The 19,262-nt window shown below is 44.0% G+C and overlaps 1 protein-coding gene across 1 annotated transcript; it reads right to left on the bottom strand.

Annotated features, from left to right (window-relative positions):
* Positions 1–11,544: 11,544 nt before the first annotated feature.
* On the bottom strand, positions 11,545–13,558 carry LOC110128906 (transmembrane epididymal protein 1A-like). The gene has a single exon (XM_020879953.2). It carries the CDS (start codon positions 13,263–13,265, stop codon positions 12,378–12,380), a length of 888 nt encoding a protein of 295 aa, XP_020735612.2. The 5' UTR covers positions 13,266–13,558; the 3' UTR covers positions 11,545–12,377.
* Positions 13,559–19,262: the final 5,704 nt, after the last annotated feature.

Genomic DNA, 19,262 nt, shown 5'->3' with positions numbered 1-19,262 from the left:
CCTATGCTATGCAGTAGGACCTTGTTGTTTATCCATTCTATATATAATAGTTTGCATCTGCTAATCCCAAACTCCCAACCCATCCTTCCTCCACCTCCTCCTTCCTCCTTGGCAACAACAAGTCTGTTCTCTATGTCTGTCTGTTTCTGTTTCATAGATAAATTCACTTATGTCCTATTTTAGATTTCATATATAAGTAATATCATATGATATTTGTCTTTGTCTGACTTACTTCAATCAATCAATCAATTCAGTCACTCAGTCATGTCCAACTCTTTGTGACCCCATGAAGTGCAGCACGCCAGGCCTCCCTGTCCATCTCTAGGGCTATCCAGGTTGCTGCAAATGGCATTGTTTCATTCTTTTTGTGGCTGAGTAATAGTCCATTGTATTTATGTACCACATCTTCTTTATCCATTCATCTGTCAGTGGACATTTAGGTTGCTTCCATGTCTTGGCTATTATAAACAGGGCTGCTTTGACCATCGGGGTGTATATATCTTTTTGAATTATAACTTTGTCTGGATATGTGCCTGGGAGAAGGATTGCTGGGTCATATGGCAATTCTATTTTTAGTGTTTTGAGGAACTTCCATACTATTTTCCATAGTGGCTGCAGCAATTTACATTCCCACTTATAGTGTAGGAGGGCTCCCTTTTCTCCACACCTTCTCCAGCATTTACTATTTGTAGACTTTTAAATGATGGTCATTCTGACCAGTGTGATGTGGTATCTCATTATAGTTTGATTTGCATTTTTCTAATAATTAGCAATGTTGAATATCTTTTCATGTGCCTATTGGCCATTTGTATGTCTTCTATGGAAGAATGTTTATTCAGATCATCTGTCCATTTTTTAAATCAGACTTTTTTTTGCTATTGAGTTGTATGAATTCTTTACATATTTTGGATATTAATACCTTATCAGATTTATGATTTGCAAATATTTTTTTCTATTCAGTTGGGTTTCCTTTAACCAATCATTTTTCTCAAGTTGCAGAGCAGAATAGTTGTGCTGTATTTAGTTTCAGGAATTTTTGTGTGTGTGTAGTATGACACTACCTGCTTGTGTAAGTGACATCCTGTGTGAAGCCTGCATTTGCACACAGGATTTATATGCAGACAAAACAGTGTGCCATGATTTACCTGTAGACAGAGTCAAGGTCAGAAAATTACTATCAACTATCAAACTCAATACCCTCTTTTTATAACAAATACTTTGTAAAGCCCCTGTACTATCTTGAGCTGAAATTCATGGGTAATATAATTTATCTACGTACATTATTGCAAAGACTAGATAGACAGATGACACTGTAATATCTGTCAATGCCTCCCAACCAAAGACCCTCAGGAACCTGCTTACGGTCAAATAAGTTAAACCTATTGCTCACTGCAAGTGAGAATACGCACCACAGAGATGAGAATTGGAGGGTTTAGGTTTGTTTTATGACTTTCAGGAGGATTCATGAAAGTGGTGCTTTGCTTTGAACTGGATCCTTTCAAGAAGTGGGAATTGTTCTATAGTTGGATATTTTGATAAATGTTGCCCAGAAGGAGGGCATATTAGAGCTAAAGCTATCATTGTAAAATAGCAGTCACTCTTACTAGCCAACATAGGGAGACGTTTAGTCATTTCTCTGGTTTGAACCATGTTCACATTTGTCTGTGTTCAGACATGATTACAGAGTGTGCTTGTTTTTATCCTGATCCATCAAGCTCTCAGAGTGGCTTTGTCCGATCCTGGAGATCTGTGAAATGGTTAATGTGCCATGGGGGAACAAGATGTTGAGCACTGACTGCCAGGCTGACTCCCAGGTGTCAGGGATGGCTTTTGTCACTTCCATGTCCTAACTGAAATTAAAAGGAGACATAATAATGATCCATAATTAAGTAATGTACATTTCCATATGTAAATGCTGCAGCATAATTATACTAAACCACATAATAGAGTCAAATGATTGCACTCCCTTATATAAGTCAGTTTGGATTTAAAAGTAAGAACATTGAGAATGTTTCCTTACAATAAATGCAGAAGAATGAAAGAGTAGTTCCAGCTATCATCAGAATTTAAATTGGTGTTAAAATATACAATAACATACCAGGCTCATTTATATATGATAAGAGAAAGAAGGAACAATAGCCTTAATGGAAACAGGAATAACAAGTTAAGCAAATTATAGGCTGTCAAAGAAGAAAGTATAAAGAAGAACAATATTTTCATGACACATTGGCCTTATTTATGAATAGTGAAGGAAAAAAACCCTTTCGTATGACATGGAGCAAAAGAGTGAAGAAACATCTCAGAGATCATATCTCCTGTATTGAACTTTCAATACTCATTCAATGCATGCACACTAGAAATTAAAAAGACCTTTAAGATCATAGATCATATACAATAAACTGAAAGATAATGCATATTTTAATACAATGAGATTCTCTCCAGGCTCCTGACCAGCACTTGTTGCTAAACCTGAGTCTCAAACTGAGGCAGACTAAAAGGATAAACTAACCCTATAGGGTTGGTGCTATGATTAAAGATGTCTGGTAGCTCATACAACTCAATAACCAAAAAACAAACAACCCAATCAAAGAATGGGCAAAAGGCCTAAATAGCCATATAGATGGTCAACAACTAAATGAAAGGGTGCTCAATGTCATTAATCATCAGGAAAGTGCAAATCAAAACTACAATGAGATATTATCTCACACCTGACAGAATGGCTGTCATCCAAAAAGACAAGAAGTAACAAGTGTTAGTGAGGATGTGCACAGATGGTGGGAATCTACATTGGTGCAGCCACTGTGGAAACAGTATGGAGGTTCCTCAAAATGTTAGAAAGAGAACCACTATGTGATTCAACAATTCCACTTCTGGGTATTTATCCAAAGGAAACAAAAATACTAATTAGGAAAGGTATCTGTACCACTCCATGTTCACTGTGACGTTATTTACAAAAGCCAAGATATGGAAGCAACCTAAGTGTCTGTCAATGGATGAATGGACAAAGAAAATGCCGTGTATACATGTATAATGGAATATCATTCAGCCACGAAAAAGAATGAAATCTTGTCATTTGCAACAATATCAAATAACCTTGAGGACATTATGCTAAGTGGAATAAAACAGAGAAAGACAGGTACCATATGATCTCACTTATGTGTGGAATCTAACAACAGACAACAAATAAAAACCGAACTCATGGATAGAACAGATTGGTGGTCACCAGAGATGGGGGTAGGTGAAATGAGAGAAGAAGGTTAAAAAGTATAAACTCCAAGCTATAAATAAATAAATCATGGGGTTTTACAGCTAATACTAGTGTATTAGATATTTGAAAGTTGTTATGAGTGTGGACCTTAAAAGCTTTCATCACAAGGAAGAAAAAAAAAGAAAGAGAAGAAGACAGACATGCCTGGGAAGGACCTGTTTGGAGTCCCTTTAGTCTGGTGGTGCTCTAGTGTTGATCCTTTGTCAATTGTTCTGCGCTTCCTGTTATCTGGACGTTTGGGGCACTACTGTCGGGTCATTAAGCCTTGTTATTTCTAATTTAGAACATTCATGTGTCCCTATCATTTGCCTTTCAAACCCGATCTATTTCTTCTAACAGATTGTCACCACATCTGGCATCTCAACCATCTTGCCAGAAACTGTTGAATAAGGAGTGAACTGAAGTGTTTTTATGACCTGAGGAATGAAACTGCCATCTTTTCTTATTTTTCAAATATTAGCGACTAAAAAAGAGGTTGGGGGCACTTAGGAAATTCTGAGAAGCCCCAATGATGAAGATAAAAGACGTTTTACCAATGAAAATAAAATTTCTCTGCTTAACGTAGGCCTTGTGTTTCTCAATCGTATAGCTCTTCCTGCCCCCAACCTCTCCCAATCAGCGTGCCTTTGCCACTTGCTGTCTCCTTTGGTGCACACTGGAGAGCAATTGGTCAAGGAGTTTGCGTTTAATAGCGTGTAGGAGGAGGTGGTTCTAGATGTTTAGGGCTAAACCTCAACATATGAACTGATCAGGTCAATGCTACTTCCCACTCTAGATCTGAGAGCGCCGGGAAACTTTGTTTTGTTCACTGATTCTTCTCGAGTGCTTAGAAGGAGCTAGAGAAATACTGTATGCAGAAAAGATTCAAAGAATCAGTCCACTCCTCCCTGATTCTGCCATCTCCCTCCTCATTTCCCCAGATTAGGCGTGTAAACTCTGAGCACCTGGGGCCAGTCGGCCCTCGCCCGGCCCGCGTGTGAGAAGAGCGCTCGGCAGCTAGAGGGTCCAGGTTGGGCATCCACGCAGGACGCGGAAACCTTCTCAGCCGCGCAGTCTCTGCGTCCTGAATCTGTGTCTTGCCAGACAGCTGACGGCACCAACGACCCGGGAGGGGCGGATACACAACCCCGTCCCTGCCCTCTCCCCGGCCCAGGGGCGGCGAGGCAGGTACTCCAGCGCGATGCTGCGCGGTCGTCCCTTGGGCGCCCCCTGGGATAGTCGCGCAAAGGCGTGGCGGCGACCTCGCAGCTTCTTATTTGAGCAGAGGTGGGCTCCGGGCTGAGTTCCTGATCTCTGCCCCAGCCCCTAGGAGGGGAGAGGAAAGCGCACAGGAGTGAGGGGCCCTAGCACCCTGGCCGTTCTCAGACCGGAACCTCTTTAACAAGAGGGTAGCCGTGGAGCAGGCACAATCCCACGAATAGCCTGGCAGAACTGGGCTCTGTGCATTCCTTACAGTTTACTAGGTAGTTCCATGCCCTTAGTACAGTTTTAATTTTGGTTTCATTGAAAACAAACAATCAGAAGTACAAAATGAGTAAAAGTCAAGTGTCTCTTCCAACTCTGTCTCCCAGTACTCACGCTCCTAGCTCCTGTCCCAGGACATCAGGACAGGTCGATGGGCTAGGCAGTGAGGATGCTGCCACTCTGAGATTGGTTCTTGGGTTCTTGGGGAATGTGTACCTGGAGAGTGGAGTTGCCAGAGGAAGTTAAGGATCTGTTTTCAGGAGGGCAGAGGGCCTATGAGGGTGGGCAGGCAGTGCTGGGAGAAGGCAGGGAAGGTCGGTTTTTCCCTGGTGAGGGAGGTTGGTGATTTGGGTCACTGTCTTTAAGGAATTGCTAATTAGAGAGGAAAACCCTTCTGCTACCAAGGATGCCATTGCCAGTGAGGAAGGAGGAAGGGTAATCTCTGAACTCTCCTGGAAACTGGAAGAAGGCCCAGAGCTTGTGGGTGAGGCAAGAGAAGAGAGAGGGAGGGAGAGGAAATGTGGGGAGTGGGGAGAGGGGGAGAGAGAGAGAGAGGCTTGTGGGGATGGGGACGGATACCTCAGCCAGGGCTGAAGAGGTTGGAGAACTTGAAATATATACCATCATCCTTCCCGTGGTCCCTTTTGTACCTGCAGTCTAGTGAAGAGCAAGGAAGTTTGATGGTAGGTGCGCCATAACCTGGGTGGCTTCCCGGGTGGTGCAGTGGTAAAGAATCCAACTGCCAATGCAGGAGACTCAGGAGATGTGGGTTCAGTTCCTGGGTTGGGAAGATCCCCTGGAGAAGGAAATAGCAACTCACTCCAGTATTTTTGCCTGGAAAATTCCATGGACAGAGGACCCTGGCAGGCTATGGTCCATGGGGTTGCAAACAGTTGGACATGACTGAACAAGCAGAATGAACTGAGTAGTTAACTCTATACTGTTCAATAATCAAACCAGAATAATGCCCACTGTGGCCCTTGAATTAACTCCCAGTCCCACCTCACCAAGATACTGGTAACACCCTCAGCTGGTGTGGCTTAGGGGGACATCCTTGTCCTAAGTGCGTGCATCTCTCCTCATTAGTTCATCATCCAGTTTTATTTAATGACAAGTACCAACACCAGCACTTTGTTGATGCAGCTTGGGCAACACTATGGGGCAATGCAGGACCAGTTCCACTAGTAACTCGTAGAGTAAGTTCCCTCCCAATGTTCTTCCTGGGAAGGTGAAGGAGGAACAGGGAACAAGAAGCAAACCTTTGTTTGCTACTCCCTTTATTAAGACAGTGTCAATACTTGGTTTCTGTATTACAGCAAAGTCCTGGTTTTCCTCCCTCTTCCCTGGCTACTCTTTATTGGTCTGCCTCATGAGTGTCTGCCTTCTTTTTGTCAATTAGATAAGGTCCTCTGAGTCCTGTTCCAAGCTCTCTTCCCTGAACCCTCCCCCTGGGTGATCTCATCCACCCTCATCAATGGCTTTAATGACTGTTTTTGATTTTCAGATTGCCCTTTCTACTCATCCCTTCCTCTTGAGCTCCAGGCGCGTACATCCACCTGCTTCCAGGACAGCACCTTAATTTCATGTCTCCATCCAGAATTCATCTCTTCTTCCACAGCCCCCATCATGGATTTCATTTTCTCGGTGATTGCATTTACTTTCTTCTTCAGCTATACAAGCTTTGTCTTGCCCCACCCCCCAGCCCCCTCCTCCACCCTACTGACCTCCAGCCTTGATGTCCTGGTTGGGGAGGTCTAAATCAGCTCCCCAATCCACACACTGTTCTTCTCATCCAGCCATCATCACTTGTTAGTCACCTGACTGGTCTCCCTGCTTCCAGGTTTGCCTTCCTCCAGCTCTCACCCACATGGAGCCCGAGTGATGTTTCCAAAATGGAAATTTGATCACTACTGTCAGTTTTAGGATAAATGCTAAATGCCTTCGTGTGGCCTAGAAAGATTCTGACCCTTGTCTGCCTTTCTACTTTCATGGCTTGTCTTGAAGCATTCTACTTTCACGCACTTTCTGCAGTGTTTATGCAATGACCTGAAGACTTTACTATGGCTTTTTCCCTTTTTCTGACCATGGAATTTTCCAGGCAAGATTACTGGAGTGGGTTGCCATTTCCTTCTCCAGGGGATCTGAGAACAAGTCGCTCAGTCGTGTCCGACTCTTTCCCTTCCTCCAGGTTTCTTCCTTCAGGCCCCTGTGTCCACACTGTTCTAGTAAGCTTTCCCTGATTCTCAAGTCTGGCTTAGCTGCCCTTCATCACAGTCCTTTACAGACTGTGCTTACTTGCTGTCTATTTGCCTTTCTTCTCCCACAGCCACAGTTGGCTTGAAGGCAGGGACCTGGGCATCTGAGTCACTTCTTTATTCTCAGGTCCTAGCATGGAGCCTAGCATATAGTATATGCTCAATAAATATTAACAGCTTGAATGAATAAATGAAAGAATTTAACATGTTAAAATAGATGAAAACCAATCAAAGGAGAACAGCAAAGGTGTTCTTTTCAGGCTTGCTACAGCAAGGGAGTCAGCTGCCATTATTTGCTTTTTATCAAAGGCTCAGGTAGGCAGAGGAATGGGAAGGCATCATGGTGGAGAAAAAAACAGAAGCCTTCAGGAGATGCTTTGCTTGGAAGCTGTTGTCATAGGGAAGCTGTAATCAGGCTAGCTAGAAGTGGAGTATCTTGTAATTGTTTAGGGGTGCATATTTGGCTTTTTCCAGTTGGTCCTAAGCTAGAAAGTGAAGTCACTCAGTTGTGTCCGACTCTTTGCGACCCCATGGACTGTAGCCTATGAGGTTCCTCCATCCATGGAATTTAACAGGCAAGATTACTGGAGTGGGTTCCCATTTCCTTCTCCAGGGGATCTTCCTGACCCAGGGGTCATACCTGGGTCTCCCACATTGCAAGCAGTTGCTTTTACCATCTGAGCCACCAGAGAAGCTCCCTAAGCTAGAAACAGAGCAAAAATTAGGAAGCTACTAGTTATTTATCAGGTCCTGTCCATTGTGTGTCAGTGGTTACAGGGATTATTGTTTGACTACCTGGACTGGTTGGTAGCGAGTGATAGCTGGCTAACTTTCTATAAGTCTGATTTGTAGATAGCAGACTGGCTTCCTGGGCTGGTTGCTGCAGAATGTGGGTCAGAGTTTTATTTTCAGAGCTTATTTTCAATATATGGTCTGTATGTGTATTCAGAATCTCTAACTAATACGTATTGAGTGTCTGCTGAATGGTATACACAACACTCTGTGTTAAGTGTTGTGTATGAAGAACCATGTTTATTTCCCAGAATACCTCTGTAGGGTAGATATTACTATGTCTGCTTAACCCTGATCACTTCTTCCTTTGAAGCTCATGCTAGTCACATTTTCTATCTTCTGTACTTCCTTGATGCCTTACCACACTGCCCCCCTCCAAATTCACCAAGAACTGGGCTCCAGGTTCTTCTCAGCCAAGGTTGCCATCTTCCAGGCATGTCAGTATCCTTAGTTCTTTCTCATAGTACTAGACTCCCAGTTCTGGACTTCCTTATCTTCAGTGACCCTCAGCTGGTCATCAGGTACATCAGGCAATATCACCAGGAACGACCTCGCCTCTGATATGTAAACCCTACCTTCTACCCTCTTGTGCATGTGTGCTCAGCCACCTCAGTCTTGTCCGACTCTTTGCATCCCTGTGGACTGTAGCCCACCCGGCTCTTCGGTCCCTGGGATTCTCCAGGCAAGAATACGGGAGTGGGTTGCCGTGCCCTCCTCCAGGAGATCTTTCTGATCCATGGATCTAACTCTCGTCTCCTGCATTACAGGTGGATTCTTTACCTCTGAGCCACCTGGGAAGCCCTCTACCCTCTTAAGGTGTTTGAAATAATATCCTACCCTTTTAGCACTGTGAGGCAGTAATTAATTCTGGGTAAGAGTATTATGGTAGATTTCCAAATACTTTAAACTATTTTTTGTTATTTTCTAAGATGTCTAAAATATGTAACCTGAAAAATAAAAGAAAAAAGCCTCTTTTTTTAAGTAAAAAAATTATTTAAAAAAATTTTAAATTTAAAAATCAGTGTCACCTATCTGCACACCCATCTCTATCATTCTCCTTCTGGAGGGTTCAGGGAAGGGAAGAAATCCATAGAACATTATATAGTTGTAGTCATGCTGTAGTCAGATCCTATAATGATGGAGTTCATTTAAAATGAAGTTTGTTGTTGTTGTTTAGTCGATAAGTCCTGTCCAACTCTTTTGTGACCTCATGGACTGTTGCCTGTCAGGCTCCTCTGTCCATGGGATTTCCCAGGAAAGAATACTGGAGCGGTTGCCATTTCCTTCTCCAGGGGATCTTCCCAACCCAGGGATTGAACCTGGGTCTCCTGCATTGCAGGTAGATTCTTTACTGTCTGAACCATCAGGAAAACCCAAAATGAAGTTATTACTACTCTTTTGGAAGGTCTCCAATACATGACAAACATGTTGACTTAAATCCTACTTGAGTGGTCATGTTTTGTTATGCTGAGTATAATGACTAATTTTTTGTGTTAACTTGGCTGGGCCATGATACCCAGCTGTTTGGTCAAACCTCAGTCTAGATGTTGCTGTGCAGGTAATTTCTACAAATGTGATGAACATTTAAATCAGTAGACTTAGGTAATGTGGTTTGGCTTCATTTCATCAGTTGAAAGCATCAAAAGAAGAGTCCGAGGTGCCCTGAAGAAAAATAAATTTTGCCTCCAGACCACCTTCAGATTCAAGATGGCAACATCAACTCAACTCTTCCCTGGGTCTCCAGGCTGAAGATTCTGGACTTGCCAGTCTTCACAATCTCATGGTCAGTTCCTTGAATTCTCTATCTGTCTGCATCCCATTGGTTCTGATTCCCTATAGAGCCATGACTGATACTCTGGGCAAGGGCCAGATGTGCAGGACAAGAATTCTGCATACAGCACAAATGAGATAAGCAGAACCCACATCTGTGTATTACCTCCCACCTCTGCCTCAGTGAAGAAAAGTGTTAGTGTTAGTCACTCATTCATGTCTAACTCTTTGTGAAACCATGGACTGTAGCGTGCCAGGCTCTTCTGTCCATGAAATTTCTCAGGCAAGAATACTGGAGTGGGTTTCCATTCCCTTCTCCAGGGGAACCTCCCAACTCAGGAATTGAACCCAGGTCTCCTGCATTGCAGGAGGATTCTTTTACCATCTGAGTCACCAGGGAAGCCATCAGTTTTCTGTACCTTTAATTCCTGCTCCTTGCATCAGACCCAGCATCTGATAAGATATTTACATTTGTTGACTGAGAGATTCTAATTTGGAAGGTGGTTTTCAGCCAGTGTGTGATGTCATTAGCATTTTAAGCTTCTTATTTTCAAGCTAAAGGAAGAAGAGTCTTACCATTATCCTTGAATAAAGCTTGCTCTACTAACAGGTGGAGGAGGAAATGGCAACCCACTCCAGTATTTTTGCCTGGGAAATTCCAAGGACAGAGGAGCCTGGCGGGCTACAGTCCATGGGGTCCCAAAGAGCTCGATGTGACTGAGGGACTAGCACTTTCACTCTTACTTTTCACTACTAATGGGAAGAGATGTGTTTATCATAAGTCATCCTGAAAGGAAATCTGTGCTGAGTTTTCAGGGAGGGGGAACAGCCACATTTTATGGAGAAAAAAAGAATAAGAAAAATCTAACTTTTGCAGTTTCTCAGTGATAAGTGATCATATGAACACTTGCTATGGCCCCTCTCAAGACTTTATATGAGAAATATAAAGGGGGGGGGGGGGGGGCTTGGGAATTCCCTGGTGGTCCAGTGGTTAGAACTCGGCACTTTTACTGCTGGGGCCCACAGGCTGGGAACTGAGATCCCACAAACTGAGAGATGTGCCCCCCTCCAAAAAAAAGAATAAAGAATGAAGTGAGGGGACCTGAAGTTTAAGGTTTACTAGCTTTGGGGTAAAGTTGACTGTGTTTCTGGGTTTTTAGGTGGGGACACAAAGAAGGATGTTGGTCTTTCCTTAGGTTGGGGAGGAAAGCTGAGGCTGGCCTGGTTCCAGCTGGGGGAAGTAATTTCTCTTTTCTAGACCCAGAGTGTTCCTTCCCTCCAAGTGCTGCCCTGTGACTTGCCAGACCCCTGCCCCACTTCCATTCCTTCCCTTGTTCCCTTCTTTGCTTTAAGCCCTATCCCACTGTTTCCAGGTCTCGTTTCCACACTCATGCACCCTACTTCTTTGGAGAGTGTCCAGTGATATTTCGGAGGACAAGGTACAGCCCATCTTACCCTCCATCTGCAAATGCATATCCCTCTCTGTACTTCATAGAGCGTTCCGTCTTTAAGGACAGCATCTCTGACTGTGTGGGTGGTGGCAGAATTGCAGCTGCTTCATCGTGTGGGCACTTTTCTCCATGGTCCTTTCTCCACCACTGTGGTCAGCATCTCCTCCCTTTTTCCTGCCTCTTCAGACTTCCAAATGCTGGCCTTATCATCTCACATAAGCAGACACGCGCTGTCAGGAGCACTTTTCTAGTTGTACCCAGAGATAAGTATTTTTGTATAGTTTGCTTTCATATATTTCACTGAGGATGTGAAGTTATTAATACCTCCTGCTTCTGGGAGAAGCTCAGTGAGTACAGTGGCTAAAAGTTCTGCAGCTTCCAGGAGCTGGTGTTCTCAGCTTCCCTCTCAGCTTGGAGTCCCTGCGTCTTCCGAACTGGTGAGGTCATTTGCACCCCAAGTTTCATGGTGGTCCTTGCCTTCTGCTCCCATCAACTGAAATCTTTTCTTTGATCTCACCCCAGAATCACTCACACAAGACATGTGTATGTCTATCATAGACTTTATTGAAAGACTCTACATAAGCAATGAAGTTGTTTTATGTCATAGCAAAAACTAAACAACCTAAAATTATACAATAGAATCCTCGTTTCTTACACCCACCTTTGGGAATCCCTCCCTCGCTTCCTTCCTCCCCAGACTTGAGCCCTGCTAACTTGATTGCTGCCCTATCCCCTCATCCCTCATTCCCTCCGGCAGAAGTAGCCTCATCCACTTTAGATGAGAAAACAGCAACAACAAAACCAGTTCTTCCTGACCCACTTAGTATGAGCAAAAGACAGCAAAAACCACCACAATATTGTAATTAGCCTTCAGTAAAAGTAAATTAATAATTAAAAAGAAAAAAGAAATGAAGAAGCAGAAGCCCTCACCACGATGGGGAAACAGAGCTCTCTCCCTGGGACACCTTTTACTACTTCAGCTGCAGACCCACACAGCACACACACCAAGCCAGCTCTGCCCCGGACATACAGAGCCCTGCCATGTCCCCAGAGACCCTCCATTTTCCTCTGTTTCCTTATTTCTTCTCTTCCTCTTTGATCCCAAAAGCTGGCAGAGGAAAGCACTACTCCTATTCTCACATCATGTGAATCCATGATAAGGAACCACACTGGCTAGCAGGATAGGAGAGAGACAGGTCTGGAGAGAAGAGGGTGGTAGACAGAAGTAATCCTAGAAGGTTCATTTCAGAACAAGGAATGGGACCCCTGTGATGGAAAGCCACATTGCAGATCCCAGGATGTTCCCGCACGAGGCACACAGTGGGCATCCTCAAGACCCTCATTACAAAGGGTGAAGTGCCGAGATAGATTCTATCCCTAGACACCCCCGTCTAGTTGTGGGGCCCCTGCCCTGAACTTCTCAGGCTCCTCACTGCCCTCACATAGGGGGCACGGCTGGTACTCAGCACCTGGGGCCCTTTTCCAGGAGGAGAAGCGATGGTGCCAGAGGCTGCAGAGGCTGTAGATGGCAGCCAGCACGACAGCCCCCAAGCCCAGGTGCCAGCAGAAGAAGGTGGTGACAAAGGCGAGGTCCACAGGGTTGTCCCCGCTCCAGGGCTGTCCGGAGGGAGGGGCGTACATCAGGACGCCAAGATGCAGCAGCCAGTTGCTGAGCACCAGCCCCATCCAGGTCTTGAGCACCCAGAGTGAGGGCTGGTCGGGGACCCAGACCTCGATGATGAGCACCAAGGCGACCAGGAAGGCGGGCAGCATGAACAGGGCGTGCACGCGGCTCTCCAGGGCGCTCTTGTTCTCAATGTGGTTTATCATCAGCACCACCAGCACGCAGAAGGCCAGCGCCTCGGCCGCTCGCTCCAGTTTCATGTTCTGGCGCGCCTGACATGCCTGGCTCACGATGTCCACCACGCCGCTGAAGAGGAAGAACCCGTACATGGTGACGTGCTGCCAGGTGTCCTGGAAGACAAACGGCCGCTTCGGGTCCTCCCAGTCCACCATTACCATCCGGTTTGTTCCCGGCGGGTAGAAGAGCTCGGGCAATATAACGATCAGGGAGAAGACCACCTTCACCACGGCTTCCCCAGAAACCAGCTGCCACCACCTGCGCCCTCGCTTGTCTCTCGGGGGCAGAGGGGATTTGAGGAACCTCTGTCCCCGCAGCAGAGCGAAGGACACCAGCACCGAGTAGTAGAGTGCTACGATGAGGAACAGCAGCGCTGCGACCAGGTGTCCCCCGAGGGTCCCCATGGTCCTGGCGTGTGCGGCAGGGCCACTGGCTGGAGAAGGGCAGCGACCTCACGCGCGCGTCTCCCGAGCAAGAGTGGCTGCCTTTGAGCGATGCGGAGATTCTCCTGATCTGGCCGCACCTGTGCTTTCCACACAGGGGAAGGTGCCCGAAGCCTTGGGAGTGACTCTCTCGGAGGCGTGATGGTGTACGTGCGTTGCGCCTCACTCTGTACCTTACTTAGATCCTAGGCCGGGGATTTCAACCTCTGCCCTTGGCGGTTGGCACTGGTCTGCTGTTTCTCTCACAGCCTCCGCCCCACCGCTTCACAAGGAGAGGGGAGGGAGTTGGGTGTGCCAGCCAAGAGGGGGTGTCAGCTGACTCCCTTCTACGGTCTGTTTTTCGGTGCCAGGCACGTTACGTAATTTTTTTTTTTCTCTCAGTTACATCTGCGAATGATTCTGTGAGAAACTTATTGCTAAACAAAATTTACAGGTGACATGAAGGCTCAGAGTGGGGAAGGAACACAGCAGAGTCAGGATGGGACTGGATCTACTCATTTATCTGCACTGTGACTGAATCTCAGCTCCAACATTGACAACTCATAGAGTGGGAAGCAAGTTACTGTCTTCTGGAGCCTCAGTTTCCTGATCTGTAGAATGGGAATAATAATTCCTTTCTGGGTTTGTTGTGAGGATTAAATGCAGACATATCTTATTTCATTGTGCTTTGCTTCATTGAGGTTTTGCATATATTATGTTTTGTAAACAGATGAAAGATTTATGGTAACCCTGTGTCAAGCAAGTCTACTGGTGTAATTTTTCCAACAACATTTGTTCCCTTCTTGCCTCTGTGTCACATTTGGGTTATTTTCACAATATTTCAAAATTTTTGTTATTCTTATATCATGATGATGATCTGTGATCACTGATCTTTGATGTTGCTATTGTAATTGTTTTTTTAAGTAATAAAATACTTTTTAACTAGGGTATGTATATATATATTTTTAGACACAATGTTATTGCACACTTAATAGACCATAGTATGTAGTGTAAATATAACTTTTTTTACATGCACTTAGAAACAAACAAACAAACAAAAAAAACCCATGACATTTTATTTATTGTGATGATCTGGAACTAGACCTGCAATATCTCTGAGGTATCCATGTAGAATAATGTACGTAGAGTATCTGATCTATAGTAAATACTCAAAAAATGACAGGATTATTAGTAACTTTACTAGAGTTAATACTAATATTTCTTGCTAAATTCCCATAATGCTGAAATTGTTGGAGTATTTCTATGAATGATATCAAAGTAGGAATCATAAAGAAGACAGTAAAAAACTTAATTATTTTTAAAAATTTAAAGTTTTTTAATAGAATTTCAACATTAGAATTAATAACTTATGTATTAAAATTACTGCTAAAAAACAAATTTTGAGAGAAAAACAAACTAAAATTTTTCTCTATATGTTACAAAGTGTTAGTCTTCTTATAATATAATAGGCTCTTATAAATCAAGAAGTTAAAAATGAATACCTTAATAGGAAAATGGGCAAAGGACATAAGGTGATTATTCATCTAAGAAAAACTATAAATTAACAAAAACAAAATTTAACAAACCTATAAAACACAAGAAAATGAATCTCACTGGTAAATAAACAAATAATAATAAAAATAAACATGGTACCTGTTGTGGACTGAAAGTTTGTCTCCCCGAGGATTCATGTTGATGCTCTAGTCTCCAGAGTGATAGTGTTTGGAGGTGGGGTCTTTGGGAATGATTAGGCTTAGATCGAGTCATAAGAGTGGGACCCTTGTTTTGACATTCATTTCCTTACAGAAGAGGAAGAGAAACAAAGGTCTCTCAGAAGAGTGTGAATTCTGTTGTTGTTGGGTAGAGTGTTCATATATATTTTATCTAGTTGGTTTACTGTGTTTTTCAAGTCCTCTGTTTCCTTACCTATCCTGTGTCTGCTGTTTCTCTCCATGTGCATGCACTGAGGAAAGCCCATGTGAGCACATAGCAAGCAGGTAGTTGTCTTTAAGTCAGGAAAAAGGCTTTCATCAGAACCCAACCATCTGGACTTCCCTGGCACTCCAGTGGTTAAGACTCCCCGCCCCCCACCACAAAAAAGAAGAACCCAACCATCTTGGCACTCTGATCTCAGATTTCTAGCCTATAAAACATGAAAAATGAATATTTGTGATTTAAGTCACCCAGCGAGCAGACTGAGTTAAGACAGAATTTTGGTACTGTAAGGTGAGATGCTGCTGCAACACCTAAGATTGTGGAAGCAGCTTTGCCACTGGATAATTGGGAGAGTCTGGAGGTACGTACTAGAAAATTCTAGGTCAAGAGGGCCATGGAGGGACAATTAAAAATAATTCAGTTGATGACCTAGAAGGAGAAAAGGACAACTATAGAGAAAGTGTCCCTTTCCTTAGAGAATGCCTAAATAGTCACAAACAGGATGCTCGTGGAAATATGGGCTATAAAGCCCTTTCTGATAAGGTCTCAGATGGGAATGAGAAACATGTTATAAGACATGTTGAAAAGGTGGTACTTATTATAAAAGTGGCAAAGAACACGGCTCAGTTATGTTCATGTTCTAGTGTTTTGTGGAAGGTAGAATTTGTGAGAAATTAAATTGCCTACTTAACTGGGGAGTTGTACCAAGTTGTATCTGACTGTGACCCCATGGATTGCAGAATGCCAGGCTTTCCTGTCCTTTACTATCTCCCTAAGTTTGCTCAAACTCATGTGCATTGAGTTAGTGATGCCACCCAAACATCTCATCCTCTGTTGCCCTCTTCTCTTCTTGCCCTCAATGTTTCCCAGCATCAGGGTCTTTCCCAGTAAGTCAGCTCTTCACATCAGGTGGCCAAAGTATTGGAGCTTCAGCTTCAACATCAATCCTTTCAGTGAATATTCAGAGTTGATTTCCTTTAGGACCGACTGGTTTGATCTCCTTGCCGTCCAAGGGACTGTCAGGAGTCTTTTGCAACGCCACAATTCAGCCTTCTTTATGGTTCAACTCTCAAATTCATACATGACTACTGGAAAAACCATTGCTTTGACTATACAGACCATCACCGAAGTGATACCTCAGCTTTTTAACACACTGTCTAGATTTGTCATAGCTTTCCTTCAAAGGAGCAAGTGTCTTTTAATTTCATGGTTGCAGTCATTGTCCATAGTGATTTTGGAGCCCAAGAAAATAAAGTCTGTCGCTACATTCACCTTTCCTCCTTCTATTTGCCTTTAAATGATGGAACTGTGAATGTCAATATGAAAGTCACTCAGTTGTGTCTGACTCTGAAACCCCATGGACTGTAGTCCATGGAATTCTCCAGGCCAGAATACTGGAGTGGGTAGCCTTTCCCTTCTCCAGGGATTGAACCCAGGTCTCCCGCATTGCAGGCAAATTCTTTACCAGCTGAGCTACCAGGGAAGCCCAAATGATGGGACTGGATGCCATTAACTGAAGAGATTACTAAGCAAAGTGTTGAAAGAAATTAGGTGCCTCCTAATTGATTATTCTTATTGTTGTTTAGTCATTAAATAGTGTCCTACTCTCTTATTGTTGTTTAGTCATTAAATAGTGTCCTACTCTGTGACTCCATGGACTCTAGCCTCCATGGACTAGGATCCTCTAACCATGGGATTTCCCAGACAAGAACACTGGAATGGGTTGCCATTTCCATCTCCAATTGCTTATAGTAAAATGCAAAAAGAGAGGAATGCATTGAAGAAGCAACTATCAAGCAAAAAAGATCTTAAACTTAAGGATTTGAAAATTCTCAGCCTGTCCATATTGCCAAAAATGAAAGAGATGTTCTGAAGAGAACAGAAAGGTGCGGCTCAACAATCTCTTGATAAGGGGATTAGTATGGGATTAGACTACAGACCTGATTAGCCACCCCATCAGAAACACTGCCAGTTTCAACTGAAGGGAGTGGAGCTGAGACTAAATGAGGGAAGGCTATTTGGCTTCTTAGGTCCTACAGGCAGAACTGGATGGTAAAGCTATTTGGCTGTGAACATGTGCTATTCTTCAAGACAATGGAAAAATGACCCTGAAGGCAATTCAGAGATCATTAGGGCTGCCTCCTTGGTTTCAAAATGTGGGAAGGGGGAGGGGACACCACCTCAATCTCAACAGTCCAGACAGTGGTCTTCTGGAGCCTTGTGGGTGGGGTCACCTGGAGCTGAGGGGTGGTAACCTGCCAGGTAGAGCCACAGGGATGGGGTCACCAATCCAGTGGGTCTTGAAGGCAGGACCATTGCTCCAAGGGGCTAACGGCAGAGTATCTGACCAAAGAGAATTCTTCTCTAGCCTTAAGATGTAATGATATTGACCTTGCTAACTCTCGTACTTCCTTGGGACCATAACCCTTTCCTTTCACTTTCTCCCTTTTAGAAAGGGTACATCTAGCCTATGTCTGTCCCCATGACTGTATTTGGAAACACACAACTTGTCTGGTTTCACAGGTTCACAGCTGAGTAGGAGTTTTGCCTCAGGATGAATCATACCTTAAGTCTCACCCTTAGCTGACTTAGATACTATTTAGATAAACCTTTAGGCTTTTGATTTTAGAGTCGATGTTGGAGTGGGTTGACACTTTTGGTACTGTCGGGATGGGATGAATTTTTTGCATATCTTTATGACTTTAAGGGAGGCCAGGAGCAGAATGTTATGGACTGGATGTTTGTGTCCCCTTACAGTTTGCATGTTGAAGCACTAATACCCCAATGTGATGGTAGCTGGAGCTGAGGCTTCTAGGAGACAATTAGGTTCAAAGGAGGTTATGGGGGTCAGGCCCCTATGGTGGGATTAATGTCCTTATAAGAAGAGAGAGATGAGAATGCCCTGTCTACTCTGTGAGGACACAGCAGAGAAGATGGCCATCTGCCAGCCAGCAAGTATGTCTTCACCAAGAACTGAATTGGCTAGCTCCTTGGTTTTGGATTGCCCAGCCTCCGGAGCTGAAGAAAAAGATATCTGCTCTTTCAGCCACTCAGTCTGTCATATTTTGTCATGGTGACCCAAGCAGAGAAAAACATTGACCCACTAGTTGTTTAAGAGTGTGCTAATTTCCACAAATGTGTGAGTTTTCCTTCTGTAGTTGATTTCTAACTTCATCCCATTGTGGTTGGAGAAGAGACTTGATAAGACATCTATCTTTTAAAGTGTTCTGAATTGTGACCTAATCCGTGCTTTCTCCTGGAGAAGGTCCATGTGCACTTGAGAAGAATGTGTGTTCTGTTGTTGTTGGGTAGAGTGTCCATGTGTGTTTATTTTTAGGTGGAGGTCAATGTAAGGGAAGACCTTTCAACTGGCCCTGGTTGCAGTGCCAGCAGCTTTATTATTGCCTAGTGGATCCAGAGGTAATAAATTTCATGGAGGCTGTGTCAAGTCCAGATATGAGAATCACAGTGAAGGCTTCATGATTCTGGAGCAAAACCATGACCGTGCTGGCAAATGGCAGAGTGACATTTTGAGAAACTGGATCTTAGCTTGCTATTGGGCTCTTCTGGAGACTTAACACTTTCCATACTGAACACTTGTATGGTAACCATGTTTTCTGGATATTTTCTGAATCTAAAGTCAGGCTGCATAACAATGCTCCATCATCAAACAGATATGTACAATGAGGCCAGGCTGGAGCATGACCTGAAAGCAAAAATAAGTGGCGGGAATGTGTTGCTCACATTCCTAGCATGCTTCCCCCTTCCTCTGCTCCCTGTGCCAACACCTAGGAGAGCAGAGCTCTCTCTGACTACCTGATGAGGAGGGGACAGTCAAGCTCGGTTCCAGGTGGCTCTCCCAGAGATGGTGTGCCGAGCAGTGCTACAGTTTTGCTCCAGATGGTCCTGAAGAACAGCGTATAAAACCAACACTTCTAGAGGGCAGAACTTTGAACAGAATATTAACATTAGAAAAAAAAATTCTACTTTTTTCTGGAACAGCTCAAGGACCACTAAATCCTGTGTGTGTGTGTGTGTGTGCAT

The sequence above is a fragment of the Odocoileus virginianus genome, chromosome 4 (genome assembly GCF_023699985.2).
Source record: "Odocoileus virginianus isolate 20LAN1187 ecotype Illinois chromosome 4, Ovbor_1.2, whole genome shotgun sequence".
Lineage (NCBI taxonomy): Eukaryota > Metazoa > Chordata > Mammalia > Artiodactyla > Cervidae > Odocoileus > Odocoileus virginianus.
Note: the sequence above shows the minus strand (reverse complement) of the source record. Positions and strands in the feature narration are given on the sequence as shown.

Bases quoted from the DNA above. Each gene is read 5' to 3' on its own strand.
- LOC110128906 (XM_020879953.2), bottom strand. From the start codon at position 13,265: ATGGGGACCCTCGGGGGACACCTGGTCGCAGCGCTGCTGTTCCTCATC.